The 25,627-nt window shown below is 37.5% G+C and overlaps 1 protein-coding gene across 3 annotated transcripts in view; it reads left to right on the top strand.

Moving 5' to 3' along the window:
• The window catches only part of GOLPH3L (golgi phosphoprotein 3 like), a 45,209-nt gene extending 33,690 nt beyond the window's left edge, over positions 1-11,519 (top strand). For all 3 annotated transcript variants that reach the window (XM_001490338.7, XM_014739927.3, XM_070268310.1), the window contains exon 5: positions 9,090-11,519. In XM_001490338.7, the coding sequence (XP_001490388.1) occupies positions 9,090-9,517 (428 nt within the window). In that variant the 3' untranslated portion in view covers positions 9,518-11,519. The remainder of the gene's footprint in view (positions 1-9,089) is intronic.
• Positions 11,520-25,627: the final 14,108 nt, after the last annotated feature.

The raw sequence follows: 25,627 nt of genomic DNA on the forward strand, positions 1-25,627 counted from the left end.
ACTAGAATTTTCCAGCTATACATTACATCCCCAGGACTTACTTATGTTATAACTAGAAGTTTGTACCTTTTGATCACCTTCACCCATTTCACCCTCCCCACCCCGCTACATACGCACACCTCCAGCAACCACCAATCTATTCTCTGTACCCATGATTTTGTGTTATTTTTTTTTTCTTTTTGGGGTTTTTGTACATTCCACATATAAGTGAGATTGTATGGTATTTGTCTTTCTCTGTCTGACTTATTTCACTTAGCATCATGCCCTCAAAGTCCATCCATGTTGTCACAGATGGCAAGACTTCCTCCTTTTTTATGGCTAATAATATTCCTGGGTGTGTGCGTGTGTGTGTGTGTGTGTGCGTGTGTGTGTGTACATACTTAGGTTGCTTCCATGTCTTGGCTATTGTAAATAATGCTGCAATGAACATAGGGGTGCATATATCTTTTCAAGTTAGTGTTTCATTTCCTTCAGATAAATACCCAGAAGTCAACTTGCTGGATCATATGATAGTTCTATTTTTAATTTTTTGAGGAAGTTCAATACTGTTTTCCAAAGTGCCTGCACCAATTTATATTCCCACCAACAGTGCACAAGTGTTTGCTTTTCTCTACGTCCTTGCCAGCACTTGTTATTTCCTACGTAGAGAAGGGTTCCCTTTTCTCTACGACCTTGCCAGCACTTGTGATTTCCTGTCTTGTTAATAATAGCCATTCTAACAGCTGTAAGGTGATATCTCATGTGGTCTTAATTTGCATTTCCCTGATGATTAGTGATGTTGAGCTCTTTTTCCTGTATTTTTTGGCCATCTGTATGTCTTTGGAAAAATATCTATTCAGATTCTCTGCCCATTTGATTTTCTTATGTCATATTCCTGAGATAAATTTTATTTGATCATGGTGAATAATCTTTTTAATATGCTGTTGGGTTCAATTTCCTAATATTTTATTAAGGATTTTTGCATCTGTATTAATAATGATTATTGATCTATAATTTTATTTTCTTGTGATGTCTTTATCTGGCTTTAGTATCAGATTATCCTGGCCTTATAGAACGAGTTAGGAAGTGTTCCCTCTTCAGTTTTTTGGAAGAGTTTGGAAAGGATTGGTGTTAATTCTAGTTTAAATGTTAGGTAGAATTTGCTGATGAAGCCCTCTGGCTGGGATGTTTCTTTGTTGGGAGGTTTTTGATTACTAATTTGATCTCTTTACTTGTTATAGATCTGTTGAGATTTTCTGTTTCTTCTTCAGTCAGTTTAGGTAATTTGAGTGTTTCAAGGATTCTGTCCATTTCTTCTAGGTTGTCTAATTCATTGGCTCACAGTTGTTCATAATATTCTCTTTTTTTTAAATTGCTTTTTCTCCCCAAATCCCCCCAGTACATAGTTGTATATTTTACTTGTCAGTTCTTCTAATTGTGGCATGTGGGATGTGGCCTCAACATGGCCTGACGAGTGGTGCCATGTCTGCACCCTGGATCCAAACCTGGGAAAACCCAGGCTGCTAAAGCGGAGCATGCAAACTCAACCACTTGGCCATGGGGCCGGCTGCCCATAATATTCTCTTATAATCCTTTTTCATCTCTTGTAAGGTTGGTTGTAATGTCCCCACTTTCATTTCTGATTTGTGTCTTTTCTCTTTTTCTTTGACTGTCTAGCTAAAGGTTTGTCAATTTTGTTGATCTTTTCAAAGAACCAACTTTTGGTTTCTTTGGTTGTTCTGTGTTGTTTTTCTGTTCCCTATTTTATCTCCACTTTAATCTTTCCTTCCTTCTGCTAGCATTGGATTTACTTTGCTCCATTTTTTCTAGTTCCTTAAGGTATAAAGTTAAATGATTGATTTGAGATCTTTCTTCTTCTTCTTCTTCTTCTTCTTCTTCTTCTTGTGAGGAAGATTGGCCCTGAGCTAACATCTGTGCCAGTCTTCCTCTACTTTATGTGGGATTCCACAACAGTGCAGCTTGACGCGCAGTGCTAGGTCCATGCCCGGGATCCAAATCTGCAAACCCTGGGCTGCCATAGCAAGGTGCACAAAATTAACCACTACGCCTCTGGGCCAGCCCTCTCTTTCCTTTTTTTCAATGTAGTCATTTACAGCTATAAATGTCCTTCTGAGCGCTGCTTTCACGTATTGCATACATTCTAGTATGTAGTATTCTCATCCATTTTGAAGTATTTCTAATTTCCCTTGTGATTTCTTCTTTGACGTATTAGTTGTTTAAGATTGTTTAATTTCCATATATATGTGAATTTTCCAGCTTTCCTTCTGTTACTGACTTCTAATTCCATCCCATTGTGGTCAGAGAAGATACTTTGTGTGATATCTATCTTTTGAAATCTGTTGAGGTTATTTTGTGGCCTAACACACAGTCTATCCTGGGGAACGTGCCATGAGCACTTGAGAAGAATGTATCTTCTGCTGTTGTGGGTGGAGTGTTCTCTGTATATCTCTGTATATCTGTCAGGTCTAATGAGTTTATGATGTTGTTGAAGTCTTCTATTTCCTTAACTGTTTTCTGTCTACTTGATCTATGCCTCACTGAAAGTGGGATATTATAAAACTGTCCATTTCTGTCTGTTCTGTCAACTTTTGTTTCATGTATTTTAAGGTTCTGTTACTAGGTGTGTAAATATTCATAATTGTTATATCTTCTTGCTGTATTGAAACTTTTCTTAATATATAATACCCTTCTCTGACTCCTATTACCTTATTTGATTTAAACTCTATTTTGTCCAATATTAGTATAGCCACCCCTGCTCTCTTTTGAGATAAATTTCTCTATTTGAATAAAATTTTTTTTCCATCCTTTCACTTTCAATTTATTTGTGTCTAAAGTGAGTCACTTGTAGACAGCATATAGTTGGATCATGTTTTTAACCCATTCTGCCAATCTGTGTCTTTTGATTGAATAGCTTAATCCATTTACATTTAAAATAATTACTGATAAGGAGACACTTATTTCTCCCTTTTTGCTGTCTGTTTTCTATATGGCTTATAGCTTTTTTGGTTCCTCATTTTCTGCATTACTGTCTTCTTTTGTGTCTACTTGATATTTTATAGTAAACATTTTGATTCACCTCTTATTTTCTTTTGTATGTATTCCATAGACATTTTCTTTGTTGTTACCATGAGGATTACATTATTAAATTTAACATCCTAAAGTTATAACAACCTAATTTGAATTTACACTAACTTAACTTCAATAACATACAAAAACTCTGCTCCTATACAGCTCCATTCCACCCTCTTTCTGTTTTGATGTCACAGATTGTATATTGTATATATATGGTGTATATATATATTGTATATACATTGTGTGCTCAATGACATAGATTAATAATTATTTTTTAATGTATTTGTCTTTTAAAGCATATAGAAAGTAAACAGTGGTGTTACAAATCAAAATTACAATAATCCTAGCTTTTATAGTTGTCCATGTATTTGCCTTTATTGGGGATTTTTATTTCTTCATACTGCTTCAGATTACTGTCTGGCTTTCCTTCATTTCACCCTGCAGCACTCCTTTTTAAAATTTGTTGGTGGGCAAGTCTAATGGTAACAACCTTCCTCAGTTTTTGTCTATCTGAGAAAGTCTTAGTTTCTCCCTCATTTTTGAAGGATGTTTTTCTGGATATATAATTCTCAGTTGACAAGTTTTTTTCTTTCAGCTCTTTGAATCAGCCCACTGCCTTCTGGCCTCCAAGGTCTGTGATGAGAAATCTGCCAATAATCTTACCAAAGATCCCTTGTGTATTGACTCGCTTCTCTCTTCCTGCTTTCAAGATTCTTTATCTTTGGCTTTCAGCAGTTTGATTATAATGTGTCTCAGTATGGATGTTTTATCTGACATTGAGTTTGTTAAGCTTCTTGAATTTGTATATTCACGTCATTCATCAAATTTGGAAAGTTTTCAGCCATATTTCTTCAGATATTCTTTCTGCCCCTTTTTCTCTCTCTTCTTATTCACTTTTTTCACTTTTTTTTTCTTTCTGTTCCCCAGACTCTATACTTTCAATTGTCCTATCTTTGTGTTTGCTAATTCTTTCTTCTGCCTGCTTAAATCTGCTTTTGACCTGAAATAGTGTATTTTTCATTTCAGTTATTCTATTTAAGCTCCAGACTTTCTTTTTGATTCCTTTTTATAATCTTTATCTCTTTATTGATATTCTAATTTTGTTCATACATTGTTTTCCCATCTTTATCCATATCTCCTTTAGCTCTTTGCTAAATGATGTGTCTTAAAGGAGCATCTGTAAGACAGTTGTAGGGGCTGGCCCTGTGGCTGAGTGGTTAAGTTCACATGCTCTGCTTCAGCAGCTCAGGGTTTCACCAGTTCAAATCCTGGGCGTGGATATGGCACCACTCGTCAAGCCATGCTGAGGCTGCATCCCACATGCCACGACTAGAAGGACCCACAACTAAAAATACACAACTGTGTACCAGGGGGAAGAAAAAGGAAAAATAAAATCTTACAAAAAAAAAAAAGACAGTTGTTTTCAAGTCTTTGTCTAGTAAATCTAACATCTGGGCTTCCTCTGATACATATTATCTCAGTTTCTTTTGTTCCTTTGCATGGGCCATATTTTGCTGTTTCTTTGTATACCTTGTGATTTTTTTTGTTGAAAACTGGACATTTGAATCATGATGTGATAACTCTGGAAATCAGATTCTCCCTGTCCCCCAGGGTTTGCTGTGTTTTTTATTGTTGTACTGTCTGTGTGCTGTGGATCAGACTGAGGTGAAAGCTTCAGATTTCAGGTCTTTTCTGAGGCTATGTCTTTTCTTGAGGAAGCACATTGGCTTCTACAATACTGTGTTTTTGCAGTTGTTTTTGAACTTTAAAAAAAAAATGCTTTACCTTTATATCTCCTGGAAGCTGCTTCAGCTGGTGGGGATTGGAACAGTGGCAGCCAGCCTTTACCTGCATGTCAGCCATCAGAAGTTGCAATCCATAATCAAAACATATATCTTGATATTTATCGTCTACCCTAACTCCAGCAAGCCACACCAAAACCACAGATTGCTGTCCCCACAGGTGCCTACCATGGGGCTGGGAGCTAAGTAGTTACTACTGGCTGAAGGCTGAAATTGACCTATATTAACCACAGTTTACCATCTAGGCCTTCCCATGGAACCTACAAGTGTTCAGACAGACTTCAGGGTTCCAAAATAGTTATTTCAGATAGATTCTACTAGTACGATTGTTGTCTAGGTGGAGAGATGGATTTCTGGTGCTTCCTACTCTGCCATTGTCCCTGATATCATACCTCAATGATTAACATTTTTTAAAGAACTTTATCATCTATATCCAGTTTGATAGTAGGGCCCACTTCAAATATTATTTTTATATCCCTCTATGATCCCATACTGGATTTTAAACTTCTTGAGAACAGGGATAGAGACTATTTTTCACAAAGTGGCCACACTATTTTACGTTCTTACTACCAGTGTGTGAGAGTTTCAATTCCTCCACATTCTCTGTCTTTTTGTTATTCTCTGTCTTTATTTTCTTTTAGCCATCCTAGTACCTATGTAATGGTATTTCATTGTGATTTTTATTTGCATTTCCCTAATGACTAATGATGTTGATCATCTTTATATGTGCCTATTGGCCATTTGTATATCTTCTTTGGAGAATTGTCTATTCACATCCTTTGCCCACTTTTTAACTGGGTTTGCCTTTTTACCATTCAGTTGTACTTTTTAAATACATTCTAGATACAAATCTTTTTGCAGATACATGATTTGTAAAAATTTTCTCCCAGTCTGTGAGTTATCTACATAAAAGTTTTCAATTTTGATACATTTCAATTAATCTTTTTTTTCTTTTGTTGCTTGTGATTCAGGTGTAATAACTAAACAACCAGTGCCAAACCCAACATCATGAAAATTTATTCCTATATTTTCTTCTAAGAGTTTTATAGCTTTAGCTCTATCATTTAGATATGTTATCCTTTTCGAGTTAATTTTTTTTTTAAGATTTAATTTTTTCTTTTTTCTCCCCAAAGCCCCCTGGTACATAGTTGTATATTCTTAGTTGTGGGTCCTTCTAGTTGTGGCATGTGGGGTGCCACCTCAGTGTGGCCTGATGAGTGGTGCCGTGTCCGCGCCCAGGATTCAAACCGACGAAACACTGGGCCACCTGCAGCAGAGCGCGCGTACTTAACCACTCGGCCACGGGGCCAGCCCCTCGAGTTAATTTTTATATATGGTGTGAGGTATGGCTGCAACATCATTCTTTTGTATGAGGATATACATATAGTTCTGCTAGCACTATTTGTTGAAAAGACTGTGCTTTCTTACATGAATTGTCTTGGTACCATTTTCAAAAATCATTTGACCATAAACGTGTGTGTTTATTTCTGGACTCTTCATTGATCTATATGTCTATTCTTATGCCAGTACCACACTGTCTCAACTGTTGTACCTTTATAGTAATTTTGAAATCAGGAAGTGTGAGTTCTCCAAATTTGTTCTTCCTTTTCCAGATTATTTTGGCCATTCTGGGTCCTTTGCATTTTCATATGAATTTTAGGATCAGATTGCCAGTTTCTGCAATAAAGCAAGCTAGGATTTTGACAGGGATTGTGTTGAATCTGTAGATCAATTTGGGGAATATTACTGTCTTAATAATATCAGGTCTTCCAATCCATGGACATGGCTGTCTCTCCATTTATTTAGATCTTCTTTAATTTCTTTCAACAATATTTTGTAATTTTTAGTGTACAAGTCTTGTACTTCTTTTGTTAAATTTATTCCTAAGGGGCCGGCCCAGTGGTACAATGGTTAAGTGCACACATTTCGCTTCACCGGCCCAGGGTTCGCCGATTCGGATCCCAGGTGCGGACATGGCACCACTTGGCACACCATGCTGTGGTAGGCGTCCCACATATAAAGTAGAGGAAGATGGGCATGGATGTTAGCACAGGGCCAGTCTTCCTCAGCGAAAAGAGGAGGATTAGCAGCAGATGTTAGCTCAGGGCTAATCTTCCTCAAAAAAAAAAAAAATTTATTCCTAAGTATTTTGTTCTTTTTGATGCTATTGTAAATGTAATTGTTTTCTTACTTTTATTTTCAGGTTGTTTATTTCTAATGTATAGAAATTCAATTAATTTTTTAATTTTAATTTTAATTTAGTTTAATTTAATTTAATTTTTATTTTTTTGAGGAAGATTAGCCCTGAGCTAACATCTGCTGCCAATCCTCCTGTTTTTGCTGAGGAAGACTGGCCCTGAGCTAACATCCGTGCCCATCTATCTCTGCTTTATATGTGGGATGCCTACTACAGCATGGCTTGCCAAGTGGTGCCATGTCCGCACCCGGGATCTGAACCGGCAAACCCCGGGCCACTGAAGCAGAATGTGTGAACTCAACCACTGTGCCACCGGGCCGGCCCCTCAATTAATTTTTATATATTAATCTTGTATCCTGCAACCTTGCCAAACTTATTAGCTCTGATACTTCTTAAGTGGATTCCTTAGATTTTTCTATATGCAAGATCATGTCATCTGAAAATAAAAATAGTTTAACTTCTTCTTGTCTAATCTGGATGCCTTTTCTTTTTTTTTCTTGCCTAATTGCCCTGGCTAGAACCTCCTGTACAGTGCTAAATAGAAGTGATGAGAATGGACATCCTTCTCTTGTTCCTGACAACATTCCCTCTTTCACCATTAAGTATTATGCTAACTGTGGGTTTTTCCCAAATAGCCTCTATCAGGTTGCGAAAGTTCCCATCTAATCCTAGTTTGTCGAGTGTTTTTATCCATGTAAGGGGGATGGATTTTATCAAACACTTTTTTTGTGTCTATTGAGATGATCACTTGGTTTTTGCTTTTTATTCTATTGAGAGGATGTATTACATAATTGATTTTTGGATGTTAAAACAACCTTGCATTTCTGATGTAAGTCCCACCTGATCACATTATATAGTTTTTATTATATGTTGCTGGGTTTGTTTTGCTAGTATTTTGTTGAGAATTTTTGCACCTATATTCATAAAGGATATTGGCCTGTAGTTTTCCTGTGATGTGTCTTTGTCTGGTTATATCAGAGTAAAACTTACTGTATAGACTAAGGAAGTGTTCCTGCCTCTTCTGTTTTTTTGAGTTTGTGAAGAGTTGGTATTAATTCTTCTTTAAATGTTCAGTAGAATTACCAGTAAAGCCAACTTGGCTACACTTTTCTTTGTGGGAGGAAGTTTTAAAATTACTTGTTCAATCTGTTTACTTGTTACAGATCTATTCCGATTTTCTCTGTCTTCTTGAGTCAGTTAGGGTAATTTGTGTGTTTCAAAGAATTTGTCCATTTCTTCTAGGTTATCTAATTTGTTGGCATACTGTTGTTCGTAGTATTCCCTTATAACCCTTTTTATTTTTTTAAAGTCAGTAGTGATGTGTCTCCTCTTTCATTCCTAATTTTAGTAATTTGAGTCTTCTCTTTTTTTCCCTTGGTCAGTTTACGCTTCTCAGTTTTTTTGATCTTTTCAATGAACCAAGTTTTGATTTTATTGATTTTCTTTGTTATTTTTATTTTCTCTTTTTCTTTGCTGTTCTTTATTATTTCCTTTCTTCTGCTTGCTTTGGGTTTAGTATGCTCTTCTTTCTCTAGTTTTTTAAGGTAGAAGGTTAGATTATTGATTTGACATCTCCTTTTCTAATGTAGCATTTGGAATTGTAAATTTCCCTCTTAGTACTGCTTTAAACTGCATCCCATAAATTTTGATATGTTGTGTTTTTTTATTTTCGCTTAACTCAGAGTATTTTTTTTAAATTCTCTTTGTGATTTCTTCTTTGACTCATTAGTTATTTAGAAGTGTGTTGTTTTATTTCCACATATTTTTTAATTTCCCAAAATTTTTTTGTTTTTAATTTCTAATTTAATTCCTTTGTGGTTGGAGAGCATACTTTGTATGTTTTTCAGTCCTTTTAAATTTATTAAGGCTTGTTTTATGGCCTAGCATATGGCCTATCCTGGAGAATGCTCCATGTGCACTTGAGAAGAATGTGTATTCTACTATTTTCGAGTGGAATGCTCTATACATGTCTCATTAGGTCTAGCGTTGTTCAAGTCTTCTATTTCCTTTCCCCATAGGTGAGACCTGGAACCCCTTCAAACTACAGTACCAACTGAGAAATGTAAGAGAGAGAATTGCAAAGAACCTAGTAGAGAAGGGTATTCTAACCACTGAGAAGCAGAATTTCCTTCTATTTGACATGACTACTCATCCAGTGACCAATACAACAGAGAAACAACGACTAGTGAAAAAAGTTCAAGATAGTGTCCTAGAGCGGTGGGTAAATGACCCTCAGCGTATGGACAAGCGAACACTAGCACTCCTGGTGCTAGCCCACTCTTCCGATGTACTAGAGAATGTCTTCTCCTCTCTGACAGATGACAAGTATGATATGGCAATGAATCGAGCCAAGGACCTAGTAGAACTGGACCCTGAAGTAGAGGGAACAAAGCACAGTGCCACAGAGATGATCTGGGCTGTGCTGGCAGCCTTCAATAAATCCTAAAGCCAACAGGTGGGTTTCTCCTTTTTCCTCTACTAGCTGGTGACTGTCAGAGACATCATCACTGAGTTTTGTGTGATGAGATATTTTTCATCAATTTTTTTTCCTTCTTTTGAATCAGACTCATGATTTTGGGAGAGCAATTTCAGGGCTTCTCCACAGACCTTGACCATTATAAGTAGACTTTATTTCTCCCTATACTTCCACTCCAGATGTGAATAACTGGGTGAACCCACACACACCCAATAAACATTTTCTTTCATTTCTTCGTTTACTTTCATCCAATGTGGTTTTGGATACACAGGAATATCTAAGTGGGATTTGGAGTTCTCCAGCCACAGAATGTGAATGAGATGTAGAACAAACCATTTACAGTCATGCATCACTTAACACTGGGGATACATTATGAGAAATGTGTCATTAGGCGATTTCATCATTGTGTGAACATCACAGAGTGTACTTACACAAACCTAGACAGTATAGCCTACTACACACCTAGACTATATGGTACTAATCTTATGGGACCACTGTCATATATGTGGTCCATCGTTGACGGAAATGTCATTATGTGGTGCATGACTGTATTACATTTTTTAAAGTTTGTTTTCTATCTTAAATACCTGTTTTCAGTCTTTGTCTCTCAGACTCTGCTAAGTAATGTAGCTTATTGAAATAACTGTCTCTTTAAATAAGGGGCAATGGAAACAAAACTAATTTTTGGAGCAGATGGTCTCTGGGATTATATGTCCCACTAGGGATTTTCTCATCTTTCCTTTTCTAATCTAATGAGAATATTCCAAATTTGATTTCCTGGTTCTCACAGTCCTAGAACCAGAAATATATTCTATCCTCTTTGTTAGCATTATCCTACTAGATCATTCATTAGGACAAAAGTCTAAATGAAAGAAATGTATCTCTCAACCATGTCCTTCATGCAATCAGCATTACAGTTTGTAAGGGAGGGGTGGCGTCAGAATTTCCTGGCTCCCCTGGACTGTTTTCAGTGGCTCTGCTCTGAGTGAGCTGAGGCCGTTGTAACTTTCGATTGCTAAATAGCAGCATTCAGAGTCCGGACAGAATATCTGAACTCCAGATCTTCCTGTTCCCTATTTTTTGCCTTTCTACATAAATTGATAGATTCTGTCTATATTTAAGGGTTCTGAAAGTAGTTTTGTCTATATTTAATGCACAGACATCCTCCTAGTCATTAGTCTTGTTTCAAGACAACCATCTTTCTAGCCAAATTTCTAAAATGTTTTTTCAATTTAGTAGTGAGTGCAAAGAGAAGCTTAAGAAAAAGTCTAGTTAGTGGGGCAATTGGGTGTCAAAAGTATGCTGCTGATATAAAGTCCAGTATTTGGGAATATAAAGAGGACAGGTAACCAAGTTGTGCTAATATCAAGCATTTATTTGCTGATACTTTTAATGATCCTGCCTCTTGACTATTACAGAGAAACAGGCTGTCAAAGGGCTAATACAGATGCCCCTGACCTGACATCAAATCTTCCTGATCAGAAGTAATTAAATGAATGATTATAACTTTCATCTCCTCCTCCATACATGTCTAGCCCCCCAAAATTCCCCAACTCAATTAACATTTTTTTCGTTTTTCACTTCAGGTATCACTTAGGTGACTAGAGATGCAAATTTTAATGTGAAACAAATTCAAATGTGAGGCTGAGTAGAGCTTCAGTCTGGCTCTAAAAGTACAAAACCAGTCCATGTGTTGTCTCTACCTGGCTTAGTTTTTTTTTTTCCATTTGAACAATTCGGCATGAATTGAAACCAGGTTTTCCTGTGGAAAGTTTCAGCTTGATTGCGGGGGTAGAAGTTGAGTTGAGTTCTTTCTTGCAACTCTTGGTCAGTGTTTATTTTTATATTGTATCTCAAAAAGATATGGATGTCTTCAGTTTGAATCTGCATAATGTTCACGGCAAAACACCTTCTCATTTAATGTACATGGCCTTCTTATTTCTGTATAATAAAGATTATTGGCTCTCTGGTCTCTCTGCAGTTTTACAACTTCAGTTGTTTTAACTGGAAATAAGAACTTTCCACACAAGGCCAGTAACACTCTCCCTTTCCATTAGGATACCAGCCTCTGTTTCATCCTGTGTAGAAAATTATGGATACATAGCTATTATAATTGTAACACATATAGGCTGGGGGGCAGAAGACTAACCTGAACACCAGTTAATGTTGTAAAGTGAATAGTGTCTCCATCTCAATCAAAATGTTACCCAGTTATCCCATTATTACCATGAAGAGAATGAGTATGTTCTGTCCTATTAATATCTACTTGCAAGTGACACTTGAACTTATCTAAGAACTGAGTCTTAAGTTCCAAACATAGATAACATACCTAACTATGACAGAGTTGACAACATGTGGAAAGATAATTGTGCTTGTAACTGGCTTATTGTTCTTCCCTTCTTTATAATGTCTATAGCACAAGGGTGTAGACTATTTTTTTTTTTTAACAACAAAAAACCCCACAGTTTATTTATCTTTTAGTTCTCCAAAATTAAAAATATCAAGTCCTACTGCTAAGGAGAAAACAAATAAAATCTGAAACCGCTCCCCTCCTCTTCTCTTAAAGTCACAGAACACAGACGGAACTACAGTGGGACAGGAGGGTGCATAGAACCAGGAGGGGGAGGATGGCAAGATAACCCCCCCAAATACTTAACAAGCTGTTCAACAGAAACCGTGATAAATATAGAACAATGCAAGACAAGTGAAAATAAGAAATGTATTTACTAGGATTGTTTATACTTCCCTGTTGTTTTTATTTCAGATAAAGCATTGTTCCCATAAGTCATCCTTTATACAGGGTTTCTCAAAGAGTGGAGCAAAGACCACTGCACCAAAATAACCTCTGGAAGCAGGGAGGGTTAACTTGCTAAAATGCAGGTTCCTAGTAAATCAGTCTCTGGGTTTGGGGGCTTAGGAAGCTGCATTTTAAACAGTCTGAAGGCTTGCACATTAAAATTTGAGAACACTGCTTTATTTTATTGCCTGTAATTCATTCATCCAAAAAATATTGAGTATTTAGAAGTTAACTGGCACTTGCTAGGTGCTGACGATAAAAAGTTGTATAGGACACAGTTTCAGCTCCCAAGAACTCACATTTAAGTGGGCAAATAAGATACTTTGTGACAAATGCTCAAATAGAAGTAGAAACTTAATATTTGGAAGTACAAAGAAAGAAGTAACATTCCTCCTGAGAAGTTAGGAAAGACTTAGAGGAGTTATATTTATTTCTAGTAGCTTTCATGTAGCTTTCATGTACTGAGCACTTTTCTCCTGAGCTACTATGCTAACCACTTTATATGTTATCTAATTTAGTCCTCTCAACACTAAAAACACCTATAAGGTTATTTTAAAGAAAACTTGGAGATAATAGGCTTGCCTAAGGACACAGTGCAGTTTGAGTTCAAACACGTGCTTTTAACTACTACTCTCTCCTGCCTCTATTTAAAATTCAGTCGTGAAGAATCTTTTCAGATTGAGAAGGAAGAGCCAAGGCTATTCCCGGCAGGAGAAACAATATGTACAAAATAATTTGTTATGTGCTTGAATTTCATGAATGTGCGTGCTTCTCACATATCTCTAGATTTCCAAAAGGTATCATTCTAAAAGGATATATTCAAGAGATAGACTAAAGACAGGTTTTTGAAACTAACAAATTATCTAATTTTGTTTACCTGCATTTATTCCTTCTGTCATGCTTTTCCTTATATAAAACCAAGGGGGTTTTTGGGTTTTTTTTTTTGAGGGGGGAGGCGGTGAGGAAGATGTTCCCTGAGCTAATATATGTTGCCAATCTTCCTCTTTTTGCTTGAGGAAGATTGAGCCTGAGCTAACATCTGTGCCAATCTTCCTCTATTTTGTATGTGGGTCGCCATCAGAATGTGTCAGATGAGTAGTGTAGGTCTGTGCCCAGGACCTGAACCTGGGAACCCAGGTCACCAAAGCAGAGTGTGCCGAACTTAACCACTGTGCCAGCCCCTAAAACTGATTTTTGACATATCATTTTCCTTCTTCCTTAATAACTTCTTTCAACATTTCATACAGAATTTACAGAGTAAATTCCCTTAGTTTTCATCTGAGAAAGGCTTCAGCCTTCACTTTTGAAGGATAATTTCACTGGATATAGAATTCTAGGTTGATAGGTTATTTTTTGGCAGTTTTCTTTTTTTTTTTTAACAACACGTTAAATATTTTGCTCTACTCTCTTCTTGCATACATGTTTTCTGACATCAAATTTTAACAAAACTATAAAGAGGATTCTAATTAAAAGATAAAAAAAATTTTCCCCTTTTCCACACAGCTAAAATGCCCATAGATATATATACATATAGTTTCTAAAAATGTATTTATTCCCTAAATAATAAAAATAATTGCTTTAATGCTGAAATAAGTTAAGTAAAGCTGATTTTTTATATTTTCCTGTTATCTATTACATATGTGCATGGATCTTTGTTCCTGTGTCCCCAATTCTTCGTAGGGCCTTCATCTCTCTCCTTTTCTCCTTGGTGAGTTCCAGGTTCTATTGATTTGGGAAGAGACAGCCTAGACATGACTTCTTGTTGATAAGTGAGAAAGGGAGCCATCTCTGCCAGAAAGCAGTAAAATTCTCACAGAATGCAAGTCAGACAAAGCATGGGTCACTTCCTGGCAGAAATCTCCTTTTTCTAGCAGCCCAATTCACTGTCTACATTCAAGGTTGTAAAAAAGTAGATTCACCTGGGGGAGGAATCCCTAACAGCTCTTCAAAGAGACATGTTTTTGTGTAGAATTTTTTTGCTTGATTATCAATAGTCTGTTCACCACTTGGTTTTTCTCAACCTCATTGAACCTCCCTAAGTATAGTAGCATATTTTATCTGAACTTTAGAAATTCAGGTAGGAATCTAGGGGCTTCTGCCCCTTTGGGAGGGCTTCTTGACCAAATCTACATGTTTCTACCACATAAGTAAGCCCAGTAGATGTACATCATCTTCCTGATTTGATGGGAAAAAATTCAAAGTTTTTCTTACATATCAGAGATGTTGAAATTCCATCCCCTAATGTAAACATGAGTACTTCTCCAAATATTTCTGGACATTTAAAGCTATAATATCTCAAAATATTTGTGGGTTAGCCTTAATAATAAAAAGCAAAACTTGTTAATTTCCCCAGCTCTGTCACCTCAGCTTTTCTTGAACTCCAGTGGAGGCCAAAAAGGTCTTAGATAACTTAAGTTAAACTAATTAAATGAAATTAGATTTATTTCTGTCTGGGAGTGAGGAGGAAAAGATTATTATGATCAGAGAGACTAGAAGACTACAGAAGGTAATAAAATAGCTGACTGGATTCTTAAGAACATTGTGAACATTTAAAAGACTGAACAAATACTTTTTATTTTAAAATGCTCAAAGTAATATGAGACATGTTTTAAAAATTAGATTACTTCTTTTAATCAGTCTTTCACTTCTCTACTCCATCTTACTCTTCACATTAGATACCTTTTCTTTTTAAACTATTCATGGAACCATAACATTACTAGGGGAAACTGCATAAATCAAAATAAATAAAAATGTACAACTCAGTGTTGAAGAGTGAGCATTCCCCTGTAAGCAGTACCCAGGTCAAGAAACGGAACATCACCAGCTCCTCAAATGCCTCCTTCATACCTTCCCAGCCACTATCTCCCCCCTTAAAGGTAACCAGAATCCTGACTTTTAATACAATAGATTGGTTTTGCATTTGAACATTATATAAATGAAATCATACAATAGGTATTTTTTGTGACCATTGATTATTTTACTTTGAACGTTTGGGTGCTTCTAGTTTGGGGCAATTATAAATAGAGCTGCTATGAACACGTTTGGTGAACTTAAGACTGCGTTTCAGTTGGATATATGTACCTAGGAGCGGAATTGCTGGGTCGTAGGGTTTGGGTTATGTTCAGCTTTAGTATATAGTGCCACCAGTTTTCCACAGTATGGTTATATCAATTTACACTCCCACCAGCCATACTACAGATTTTTTTAATTGTCAATTCATAAATTTGGGGGCAATGATTGTGCTGAGACAAATCTGAATAAATGAAGGCCACTGTTAATTCCTGTGACAATGCTTTAATTTATAGAAACTGGACTTCTTGGGTAGGCCCCAGAGGGTCTCTGTGCACCCTGAAAATATGTACAATATTTTTGCACATTATGCATGTGTGCATGTGTGTATTTTGGACAGAGAAGAAACACAGCTTGCGTCAGATTCTCAAAGATCAGATTTCCCTACTTTGGAAAACTGGTGGCGATCTATACTAAAGCAAAACATAATCCAGTCCTTGACAAAGACACAAAAAAGTTAAGAATGATTGCTTCATGGGAGCCCAGCAATCAAGAAGCTATTATTACTCAGGAATACTTGGCTTGCTATTAGCAAACACTGTTCTAGGTTGGTAGTGGTGCGTTGACATAGACAGTCTGAATAGCCAGGTTTCCTGTGGCTAACGGAGAGGGATTAACACTTTTGACTGCTTAATTTTCCTTTTATTTTTAGTAGGTTAAAATCCTTTATTGACATAGCTTCATGATGTTTTGATAACTTTTTATAATAGCCTTATTGATATAATTCACATACCATATAATATACCTAAAGTGAAAAATTCATTGGTTTTTTAATATATTCACAGCATTGTGCTATCATCACAATCAATTTTAGAATATTTCATCACCCCAGAAAAAACACCGTACCCATTAGCAGTCATTCCCCATTTCTCCCAGTTCTAGGCAAACGCTAATATACTGTCTACCTCTATAGATTTGCCTATTCTGGATTACTCATATAAATTCATGCAATATATGTCTTTTGTGATGCTTCTTTCACTGGGCATAATGTTTTCAAGGTGCATCCATGTTGTGGTATGTATCAGTGCTTCATTTATTTTTATTGCCGAATAATATTCCACTGTATGGATATACCACATTTTATTTATCCACCAGTCAATGGACTTGGTAATTATTTTAAATGATGCCTATATAGAATATAAGGCCAAAACAAAATCTATGTTTCCTCTCCTAAACCTCCCACCTCAGATGTCTCCATATTAGTACATGGTGCCATCATTCACCTAGTTGCTCCAGCCCAAAACTTTGAAGTTATCCTTGATTCTCACAACAGCAAATTCTGTTGGTTGTACCTTCAAAATAGATTCCACATCCAGCCATTTTCAGCCTTCTCTGTAACTACTACCCCCTAGTAGTTACAAGTCCCTAGTCCAAGCCACTGTCATCTCTTCCCTGAACTTTTATAAAAGCCTAATTGATTTCCTGCTGCTGCTTCCACACTTGGCCCCAACAGAGCAGCCAGAGTGATCTGTTTAATACATAAATCAACCTGTGTTACTCCCCTGCTCAACACCATCTCCTGGCTGCCCGTCACACACAAAATAAAATCCAAAGCCTTTCCCATGGCCTAAAAGCCAAAAGTGATCTGATCCTTGCCTACATCTCCTCTTTTTCTCTGGCTCTAGCTACATTGACCTTGCTGTTTCTCAAGTTAACATGTCCCTGTTTCAGGAGCTCTGCATTTACTGTTCCCTCTGCCTGGACCAGTTCTCCTCCAGACAGCAGCTTGGCTCACTCGCCCACTTCATTCAGATCTCTGCTCAGATATCTCAGGTCCTCCCTAATCCCTCTGTCTAAACTATCACCTCCTCCCACCCAGTCACAAATAGATTACTAAACATACTTTATACCCCAGATGTTGGGCTAGTTTTAGTGAAACTTCAGTCTTTTTTATTGGCTTTAATTCTAAGTTCCCCCCTTCCTAATGCTCAGCAATTTAGCTATATCAAGGGTAAAAGTGTGATTTAAATCATTCCCTTAGTGATCATAGTTTTTATATATTACTCTTTTTTCTTTCTTTTGTGAGGAAGATTCACCCTGAGCTAACATCTGTGCCAGTCTTCCTCTACTTTGTATGTGGGATGCCTCCCCAGCATGGCTGGTGAGTGGAGTAGGTCCACACCTGGGATCCAAGCCTGCGAACCCCAAGCTACTGAAGTGGAGTGTGCATAACTTTAACCACTCGGCCATGGGGCTGGCCCCTATATATTACTCTTAAGCAGAGCTTGGAGTTAGAAATATCTTAGCTTGTATCAGAAAGTGTTTTCCAAAAGAACTTGTTTATCTTTTAGATACTTAAACTAATCTCTTAAACATATTCATAATATATTTTCACCATAATTGCCCAAACCTCATTCGACCAATAGTTTCCATTTTCTTCCTCTACATGACCTAGCTTGAACTTAACCTGCCTTCTTTTATCCCTTTCCTCTATCCAGTCGAGCCATACATTCAACTGGTTACCAAGTTCTGTTGGTCTAAGTTCTTAATATGTCTCATTTTTCTATGCCCTTCCATTCCTATTGCCACTGCCCCTTGTCAATAAGCCAAAAATGGAATCTTTAGACCTTGGAAAATTAGCAGTGGTTGGTGATTCTGGGCAAAAATATGAAGATCGTTTCCTACACTCCTTTATACCCTCTTTTATTATCCGCACACTTCCCTAAGGCAGGTGAAAAACAGAGGGGATTTTTATTTGTTTTGTATTGTGTTGTTTTCACTTAAGCTTTTTATTGAAATATACATACAGAAAAGTGCAAATATCATAACTGTGCAGCTCAGTTTTCACAAACTGAATGCACCCATGTAACCAGCACCAGGATTAAGAAACAGAACATTACTAGCACTTCAGAAACCCCGCTCACGCTCCCTCCCAGCCACTACCCTCCAAGGGCAACTGACCTGCTGACTTCTAACAACATTGACCATTTTTACCTTAACAGAGTTTTTCAGATAAACAGAAAAAGCTTAAATGGGGGAAAAGTTGAGGAAAAGCACATCTTAGAAGCCTGAAATGAAAAGGAAAAGAAGTTGGGAAGGGGAAGTCTAGACAATCGAAAAAGAAGAAAAAGGAAGAGGAAAAGAGGAAAGGAGAGGGAATGAGAGAAAGCAGAGGTTTGAAGAGAGAGAATCATGCTACCTGGTTGGCTGCCCAAGAAACCCAACTGTAATATTTTTTTTTTCCTCCCCAAACGCTAGTGCATGGCAATATATCCTAGTTGTAGGGCCTTCTAGTTTTAGTGCTATGTGAGCTGCCACCACAGCACGGCAACTGACAGACGGGTGGTTCCAGGACCAGGAAGCAAACTTGGGCCCCCAAAGCAGTGAGAGCTCTGAACTTTAACCACTAGGCCATCAAGGCTGGCTCCTGATACCCTTCTTAAGCCTGCCCTCTCCTTTCCCCCTGCCCCAGCCTCCACCTCTTCCCCACCCCACCCCCACTGACAGGATTTTAAGGTTGAAAGCCCTCTGCTCCAACTCTCCCTCACAAGTTTTTAGCTGGCACATTAAACTTCATTAGTGATCCATTCTTTTGAGTTAAAATTGCCCTCTTTGGGCTGAAGACTTTTTAAATACAAATACTACAATGAGTAAGCTGCTATTAGTAGCTGACACATAATAGTGCTAAGTAAATTTTCTTCCTTTCTCTTTCTGTGATTTTCTCTAGGGCCTTCCCTAAGCCAGTATTTCACAGTGTAGCTGTTAACTAAATTTGATCTGATTACTTAATCCAAGTTTATATATTTCTTTTTTTAAAAGATTTTGTATTTTTCCTTCTTATCCCCAAATCCCCCCAGTACACAGTTGTATATTTTAGTTGTACGTCCTTCTAGTTGTGGCATGTGGGACGTCACTTCAGCATGGCTTGATGAGCAGTGCTAGGTCCACGCCCAGGATCCGAACCAGTGAAACCTTAGGCTGCCGAAGTGAAGCTGTGAACTTAACCACTCAAGCCCCTACTTAATCCAAGCTTAAAATGGTAACTGATAATGTTGATTTGGTATCTTCTGGATAATATATTTGCACTTTAACCAGGAACTTAAATGCAATGGAAGACAGAGGTGAGATATTTATGAGAAGAGAGGCTTTTTTATTCTCAGAGGAAAAATTATAAAAGTCTTTGAAATGGGCAAAAATGTTATTGGGTATTGTCTAGAGGAGCCTTCAGAGTTATTTGATCTATGCCTTTCATTGTCTTTGAACTATTTTACAATTTGTAAGTTGAGAGAACTGATGGCAATGCAAATGATTCATATACATAGAAAGACAAGTGAATTTTGTCCAGTGAGATATGATTGAATTCCACCCTATGGAAAAGATAATTCCAAACATTATATTTTTTGCCCCATAAATAATGACCAATTTTACAACTATTAAGAAATTCTTTTCCATATTCCTAATTGCCCATATATGTGTTGGTCTTCAGATTCTCTTTTGAACCAGTTTAACATCTTACTAGTTCCCTCATTTGCATGAGTTATGATTTTACTTTTTTGAAAATTATCTTTAATACTGAATTGTTCTGATCACTTAGCTACTTTCCCGAGGGTACTCTTAAGGCCAGCCCTAAGAGTAAATGTGTAGAAGAGGCAAGGAGAGGCTTCAGCTGGGTTAATTTCCTGGTATTCTCAGTCTGGCCCATCAGAGGGTGCTAATGATGTGTGTCTTAACCTAGATGTTCCTGCCCCCCCTTCTTCTATAGAATGTTGCTTAAGCACTGATGAATTTTATAGTGTTGTTCCCAGACATCTCATCTCACACCCTGAAAAGATGTATGTCTTGCCCTGAAAAATTAGGGCATAAGGAAGAAAAAAAGACTGAAAGATGATGAATAAACATGGAAGAAGTTCAGATCCTCTTCTCTCCTTACTTTCCCTCCTCCAATCTGCTCTTCTCCGTGTATTTGCTTTTCTGTAAATGGCACCACCTTTCTTTCAAGAAGTTGGAATTCATTCACCTTTATTCCCTACATCCAATATCATTTGTCTCGTCAGCTCGTCTCCAATCACAGGGCCCCTGGCTTTGATCAGGCCTCTCAAGTCCTGCCTGGATGACCACAATCAGAGATCAGCTGGTCTCCCTCTCCCCTCCATTCCAATTCCCACATGGCTACCAGAGTTACATCTTTCCAAATCCAACAGAATTGAAAGCTCAGAAATAAAACCACACATCTATGGACAGCTAATCCTTGACAAAGGAGCCAAGAACATACAATGGAGAAAGGAAAGCCTCTTCAATAAGTGGTGTTGGGAAAACTGAACAGCCACATGGAAAAGAATGAAAGTAGACCGTTATCTTACACCTTACACAAAAAATTAACTCAAAATGGATTAAAGACTTGAATGTAAAATCTGAAACCATAAAACTTCTAGAAGAAATTATAGGCAATACACTCTTTGACACTGCTCTTGGCAGCATCTATTTGAATACCATGTCTACTCAGGCAAAGGAAACAAAAGAAAAAATAAACAAACGGGACTATGTCTGACTTCTGCAAGGCAAAGGAAACCAGGAACAAAACGAAGAGACAACCCACCAATTAAGAGAAAATATTTGCAAATCATATATCTGACAAGGCGTTAATTTCCAAAATCTATAAAGAACTCATACAACTCAACAACAAAAAAAGAGGCAGAGGATATGAACAGATATTTTTCCAAAGAAGATATACAGATGGCCAATAGGCACATGAAAAGATGTTCAACATCACTAATTACTAGGGAAATGCAAATACTGCTATGAGATACCACCTCACACCCGTCAGAATGGCTATAATTAACAAGACGAGAAATAATAAGTGTTGCAGAGGATGTTGAGAAAAAGAAACCCTCATACACTGCTGGTGGGAATGCAAACTGGTGCAACCACTATGGAAAACAGTATGGAGATTTCTCAAAAAAATTAAAAATAGAAATATCATATGATCCAGCTATCCCACTACTGGGTATTTATCCAAAGAACAAGAAATCAACAATACAAAGAGATCTATGCACTCCTATGTTCATTGCAGTGTTATTCACAATAGCCAAGATGTGGAAGCAAACCCAAGTGCCCATCAATTGATGAATGGATAAAGAAGATGTGGTATCTATCTACAGTGGAATACTACTCAGCCATAAAAAAAAACAAAATCGTCCCATTTGCAACAACATGGATGGACCTTGAGGGTATTATGTTAAGCAAAATAAGCCTGACAGAGAAAGACAAACACTGTATGATTTCAGTCATATATGGAAGATAAACAAACACTTGGACAAAAAGAACAGATTAGTGGTTACCAGAGGGGAAGGGGGTAGGGGGGTGGGTGATAGAGGTAAAGGGGCACATATGTATGGTGATGGATAGAAAATAGACTATTGGTGAGCACGATGCGGCCTATACGGAAACTGATATATAATAATGTACATCCAAAATTACATAATGTTATAAACCAATATGACCTCAATGAAATAATAAAAATAAGAAAGCTTGAAAAATAATTTTAAAATGTTGATTAAATGTTTAAATAATACTATTTTGGATATATTGGGTTAAATATATTAAAAATTAATTTCACCTGTTAAAAACAATCTTTCCAAATCCCAAATCTAACCATACCATTTCTCTGCTTGAAATCAGAGGCTCCCTTTGTCTTCGTGAAACCCTAACACATTAGCATGACTTACAAGTCTCCTCAGGGTCCCAGCAACCTGAACAGCTTCATGTCCTGCCGCTCCACACAGGTTCCCAGATCCACCTTATTTGCAATCTCTCCTTAGGGAGCTTTTCAAAATACAGGTTCCCAGGCCCCCGCCCAGAGATGCCAATTCAATTGGGGTGAAATAGGGCTAAGGAAATCAGTATTTTTATAAAGTTCCCTGGGAATTTCTAGTCAGCTAAGTTTGAGAACCAAGGATCCAGTACATGGAGTTTCTTATGGTTCTGAGTCTTTTCACATGAGGCTCCTTCTGTCTGACAAGAGCTTCTCCACCCTTTCTTTTTACCTTGAGTGTTCCTATACTTCCTTCAAATGTCATCCCCTCCAGGAAGCTGCATTTGATGTTCTTCTCCAGTGTAAATTATCTTTATCTCTTATCTCCTCACTCATCTGTGCACAACTTGAAGAGACTGTCTTTTATTTTTGCATCCGTGGTGCTCAGCACAATACCCAGCACATGCTATGAATGCTCAAAGTTCACTAGATGAAGGAGGAGTCTTGCTGGGCTGACAGGATCTCACTCCCTCCCAGAAGTTGTTATTCCTGCTACAGTTTCTCTCTCCCTTTTCCATTGTCCTCAATCAGGGGTCAGTCACCCTCTAACCTTTTATAAGACAGCTGATCCTCTAAATTGCCTCCCTTTTCTCCCTTCCTTTGCCAGTCTCCAAACTTCCTATTCATCCTCGTAGTCCCAGCTTAGGTTCTACCTCACCTGAAACATTCTTTGACCAGCTCAGCCAGAAATAATCCTTTAAACACCTATAAATAAAACTCATTTGGCAAGTGTCATACATCATCTAATATTGTAGTTGTTTCTACATAATGTAAGGAACACAATATGGTGCCTTACATACTTAAATACATGTGTTAGAGACGTACAGCTCACCCCCAATGCATGGGTCACAATCACTGTCCTAACCTCCTTCCTTGTCATAATGCTGTGGGACTTGAACATTTGTGACTTCACATTTACTTGATTATGTCAACATCAGCGACTTTTGTAGTCGTGCCATATCTGCCCCTAATTATGATTATTATAGGCTAGAGCTCATCATAACCTATAATTTCTCCACCTTCCTAGATACAAACTGAAACTTCCTTCTCACTGCAACTTCCTACTCTTATGGCTCTATCAGTCATTCCCACCAAATCTGAGCTTCATCTATCTCACCAGTTCTTCACCTCCTTCCCATTCTCCCAGTTCATCAACCTCATTCTGTCTTTCCTAAAGAATCTAGGTGCTATCATCAGCCATTTCAACAAAGTGGCAAACCAATCTCCTCCCTCCACTGTTCCTTCTTTACCAGTCCTTTGTCCTAGTTAACTCAGGCTGTTTTCTCCATTTCAAGGCAGCCAGGAGTTACTGACGATGCCATGCTGATTGGGACTACTACAAATTCATACTTAGCTAATCTCAGGTAGATCTTGGTATTTTGAATCATTGCTATTTTCTATGGTGCTGTTTCTACCCCTATTTTTCCTAGATCCTCCATCCCACCCTGGCATCCTTTTTATTCTCAAAAGATTGACCTCAAAGCAAGTCCATTCAATGTGACTTCCCTAAACATTTAGCCACTTCAAAATCTCTCTGTACATTCCCCTCCCACTCTCCATTTACAGTTGCCAAAGTCCTGTCTACCTCTCTCCTTCTTGAACTAATGATTTCCTCTGAGACTTTAATTCTTTCATGATCTCTTCTTTAAAGTAGATCATTACATTTTAAATTTTTCTTAATTAGCCTCTTCCCCTTTTCTAAAAACATGCTTGAGTCTTGCCTACCCTCCAGAAAAGAAAATTTGCTGGTAATTGCCCTAATTCCTTTCTTTGCTTCACTGAATATTGCTACCACCTCGTCACTCTTCAACCCCTTGCAATTAGCTTTTATCCCCTCCATCTTTAACTTCTCTGTCACTTCTTCTGGTTCTTCTCCTTACCACTCTGATCATTTGTCTCTGCGTCCCTTGCCGACTTTTCCCCAGGTTATTGCCCTGGGACCTATTTTTCTTTTTAACTTTCTCCTTCAGTGATCCCATCTACTTCCACAATTTTATTTATATTTATTTAAAGAAGCCCAAATTTTATTCATTTTATTCAGATTCTACTTTTCTCTCAAACTCCAGATCTATATTTCCTAGAACCCTAAAATTTCAGATATGGAGATCTCAGAGGTCATTTATCTTAAGTCTTTAGTGACTGGATATCTCCACCACATAGCTCACTGGCTTTTAAAAAGTCAATGTTTTCAAAATTGAACACCTCATTTTCTGTCTGCTTCCAATTCCATTTGCAAATTGAGTCCCCTTCTTGAATGTATTGCTTCTATATAGAGTCGACTTGAGGCACAGCCTCCTCATTGCCTATACTCAATCAGCTGCTAATCGAGTAGATTCCATTGCGACAGACTCTCTCAATTACGTTCACTGTTTTGTATTCTAAACTACCACATTTCTAGTTTAAGTCCTATTTATCTCCCACCTAGAGTATAGCAGTGGACTCCTGGCTAGACTGCCCACCTCTAGTATCTTTCTGCTTGGAATTCTGAATTATCTTTATTCATTACCACCAGATTAATATTCCTAAAGAGCTGTTCTGATCTGCCACTCTCCGGTCTAAAAAGCTTAAATGTCTTTCATGGATTACTAAATTATTCACAAATTCCTTATCCTGGCATTCAAAGCCCTCCATGTTCTGGACTCAGTTCTGTTTTTCTAGCCTTCATGCTGTGTTCATCACCTTAAATATCCTTCCTTCCTTCATCTTTACCTGATAAACTTGTTAATTCTTTCAAGTTTATTTCAAATACCACCTCAGTCATGAAGTCTTTTTTTTTTATCCCTAAACTGAATATGAGCCTTTCTTTGAACCCCATAGCATTTTAATAACACTTTTATTTCAGTGCTTACCAGATTTTGCCTTGTATGAGAATAATCTACGTATTCCAGTGCTTCTCAAACTTTTCCATTAGAAGTGCATCTAATTATACAGAAAAATGAACAGATATCCCCAAGGCTATTTGTCACAAGAAGTTACTCGGAAAATTAAATTTTAATATGAATTTTTCAGTGTTACCATTAATAGACTGTTTTTAATATAAAAGTGCCATGCTTTTTGACTAACACTCCAGCAAGATGTATCTATTTAATCTTGGGGATTTAGGGTACACCTGGCACACTGTGAAAACCCTCTTCACATGCCCACTAAACTAAGCTTTCCAAGGCAGAGACGTCTTTACTGTATATGTATCCTCTGTAAAACTAATACAGTACCATCTACAAACAGACGCTCAAGAAATATTGTTGAACTGTGACTCAGGATAGGTTAACTACATAGCGTTAACTATAGTTACTAAATGTTAACCATGTACCTAGAACTGTGCTTGGAGCTTGGTCTTCATGGGATGAGCCTGAACAAGAATAAAACTGTACGTAAGAGTTAAATTTTGGAACATAGGCCGCCTGTGTTCTGCACGACTCTGGTTGGGGACTCAGTCTCTCCATTCCACACACCAAATTACACA

Source organism: Equus caballus, chromosome 5 (genome assembly GCF_041296265.1).
Source record: "Equus caballus isolate H_3958 breed thoroughbred chromosome 5, TB-T2T, whole genome shotgun sequence".
NCBI classification, from domain to species: Eukaryota; Metazoa; Chordata; class Mammalia; order Perissodactyla; family Equidae; genus Equus; species Equus caballus.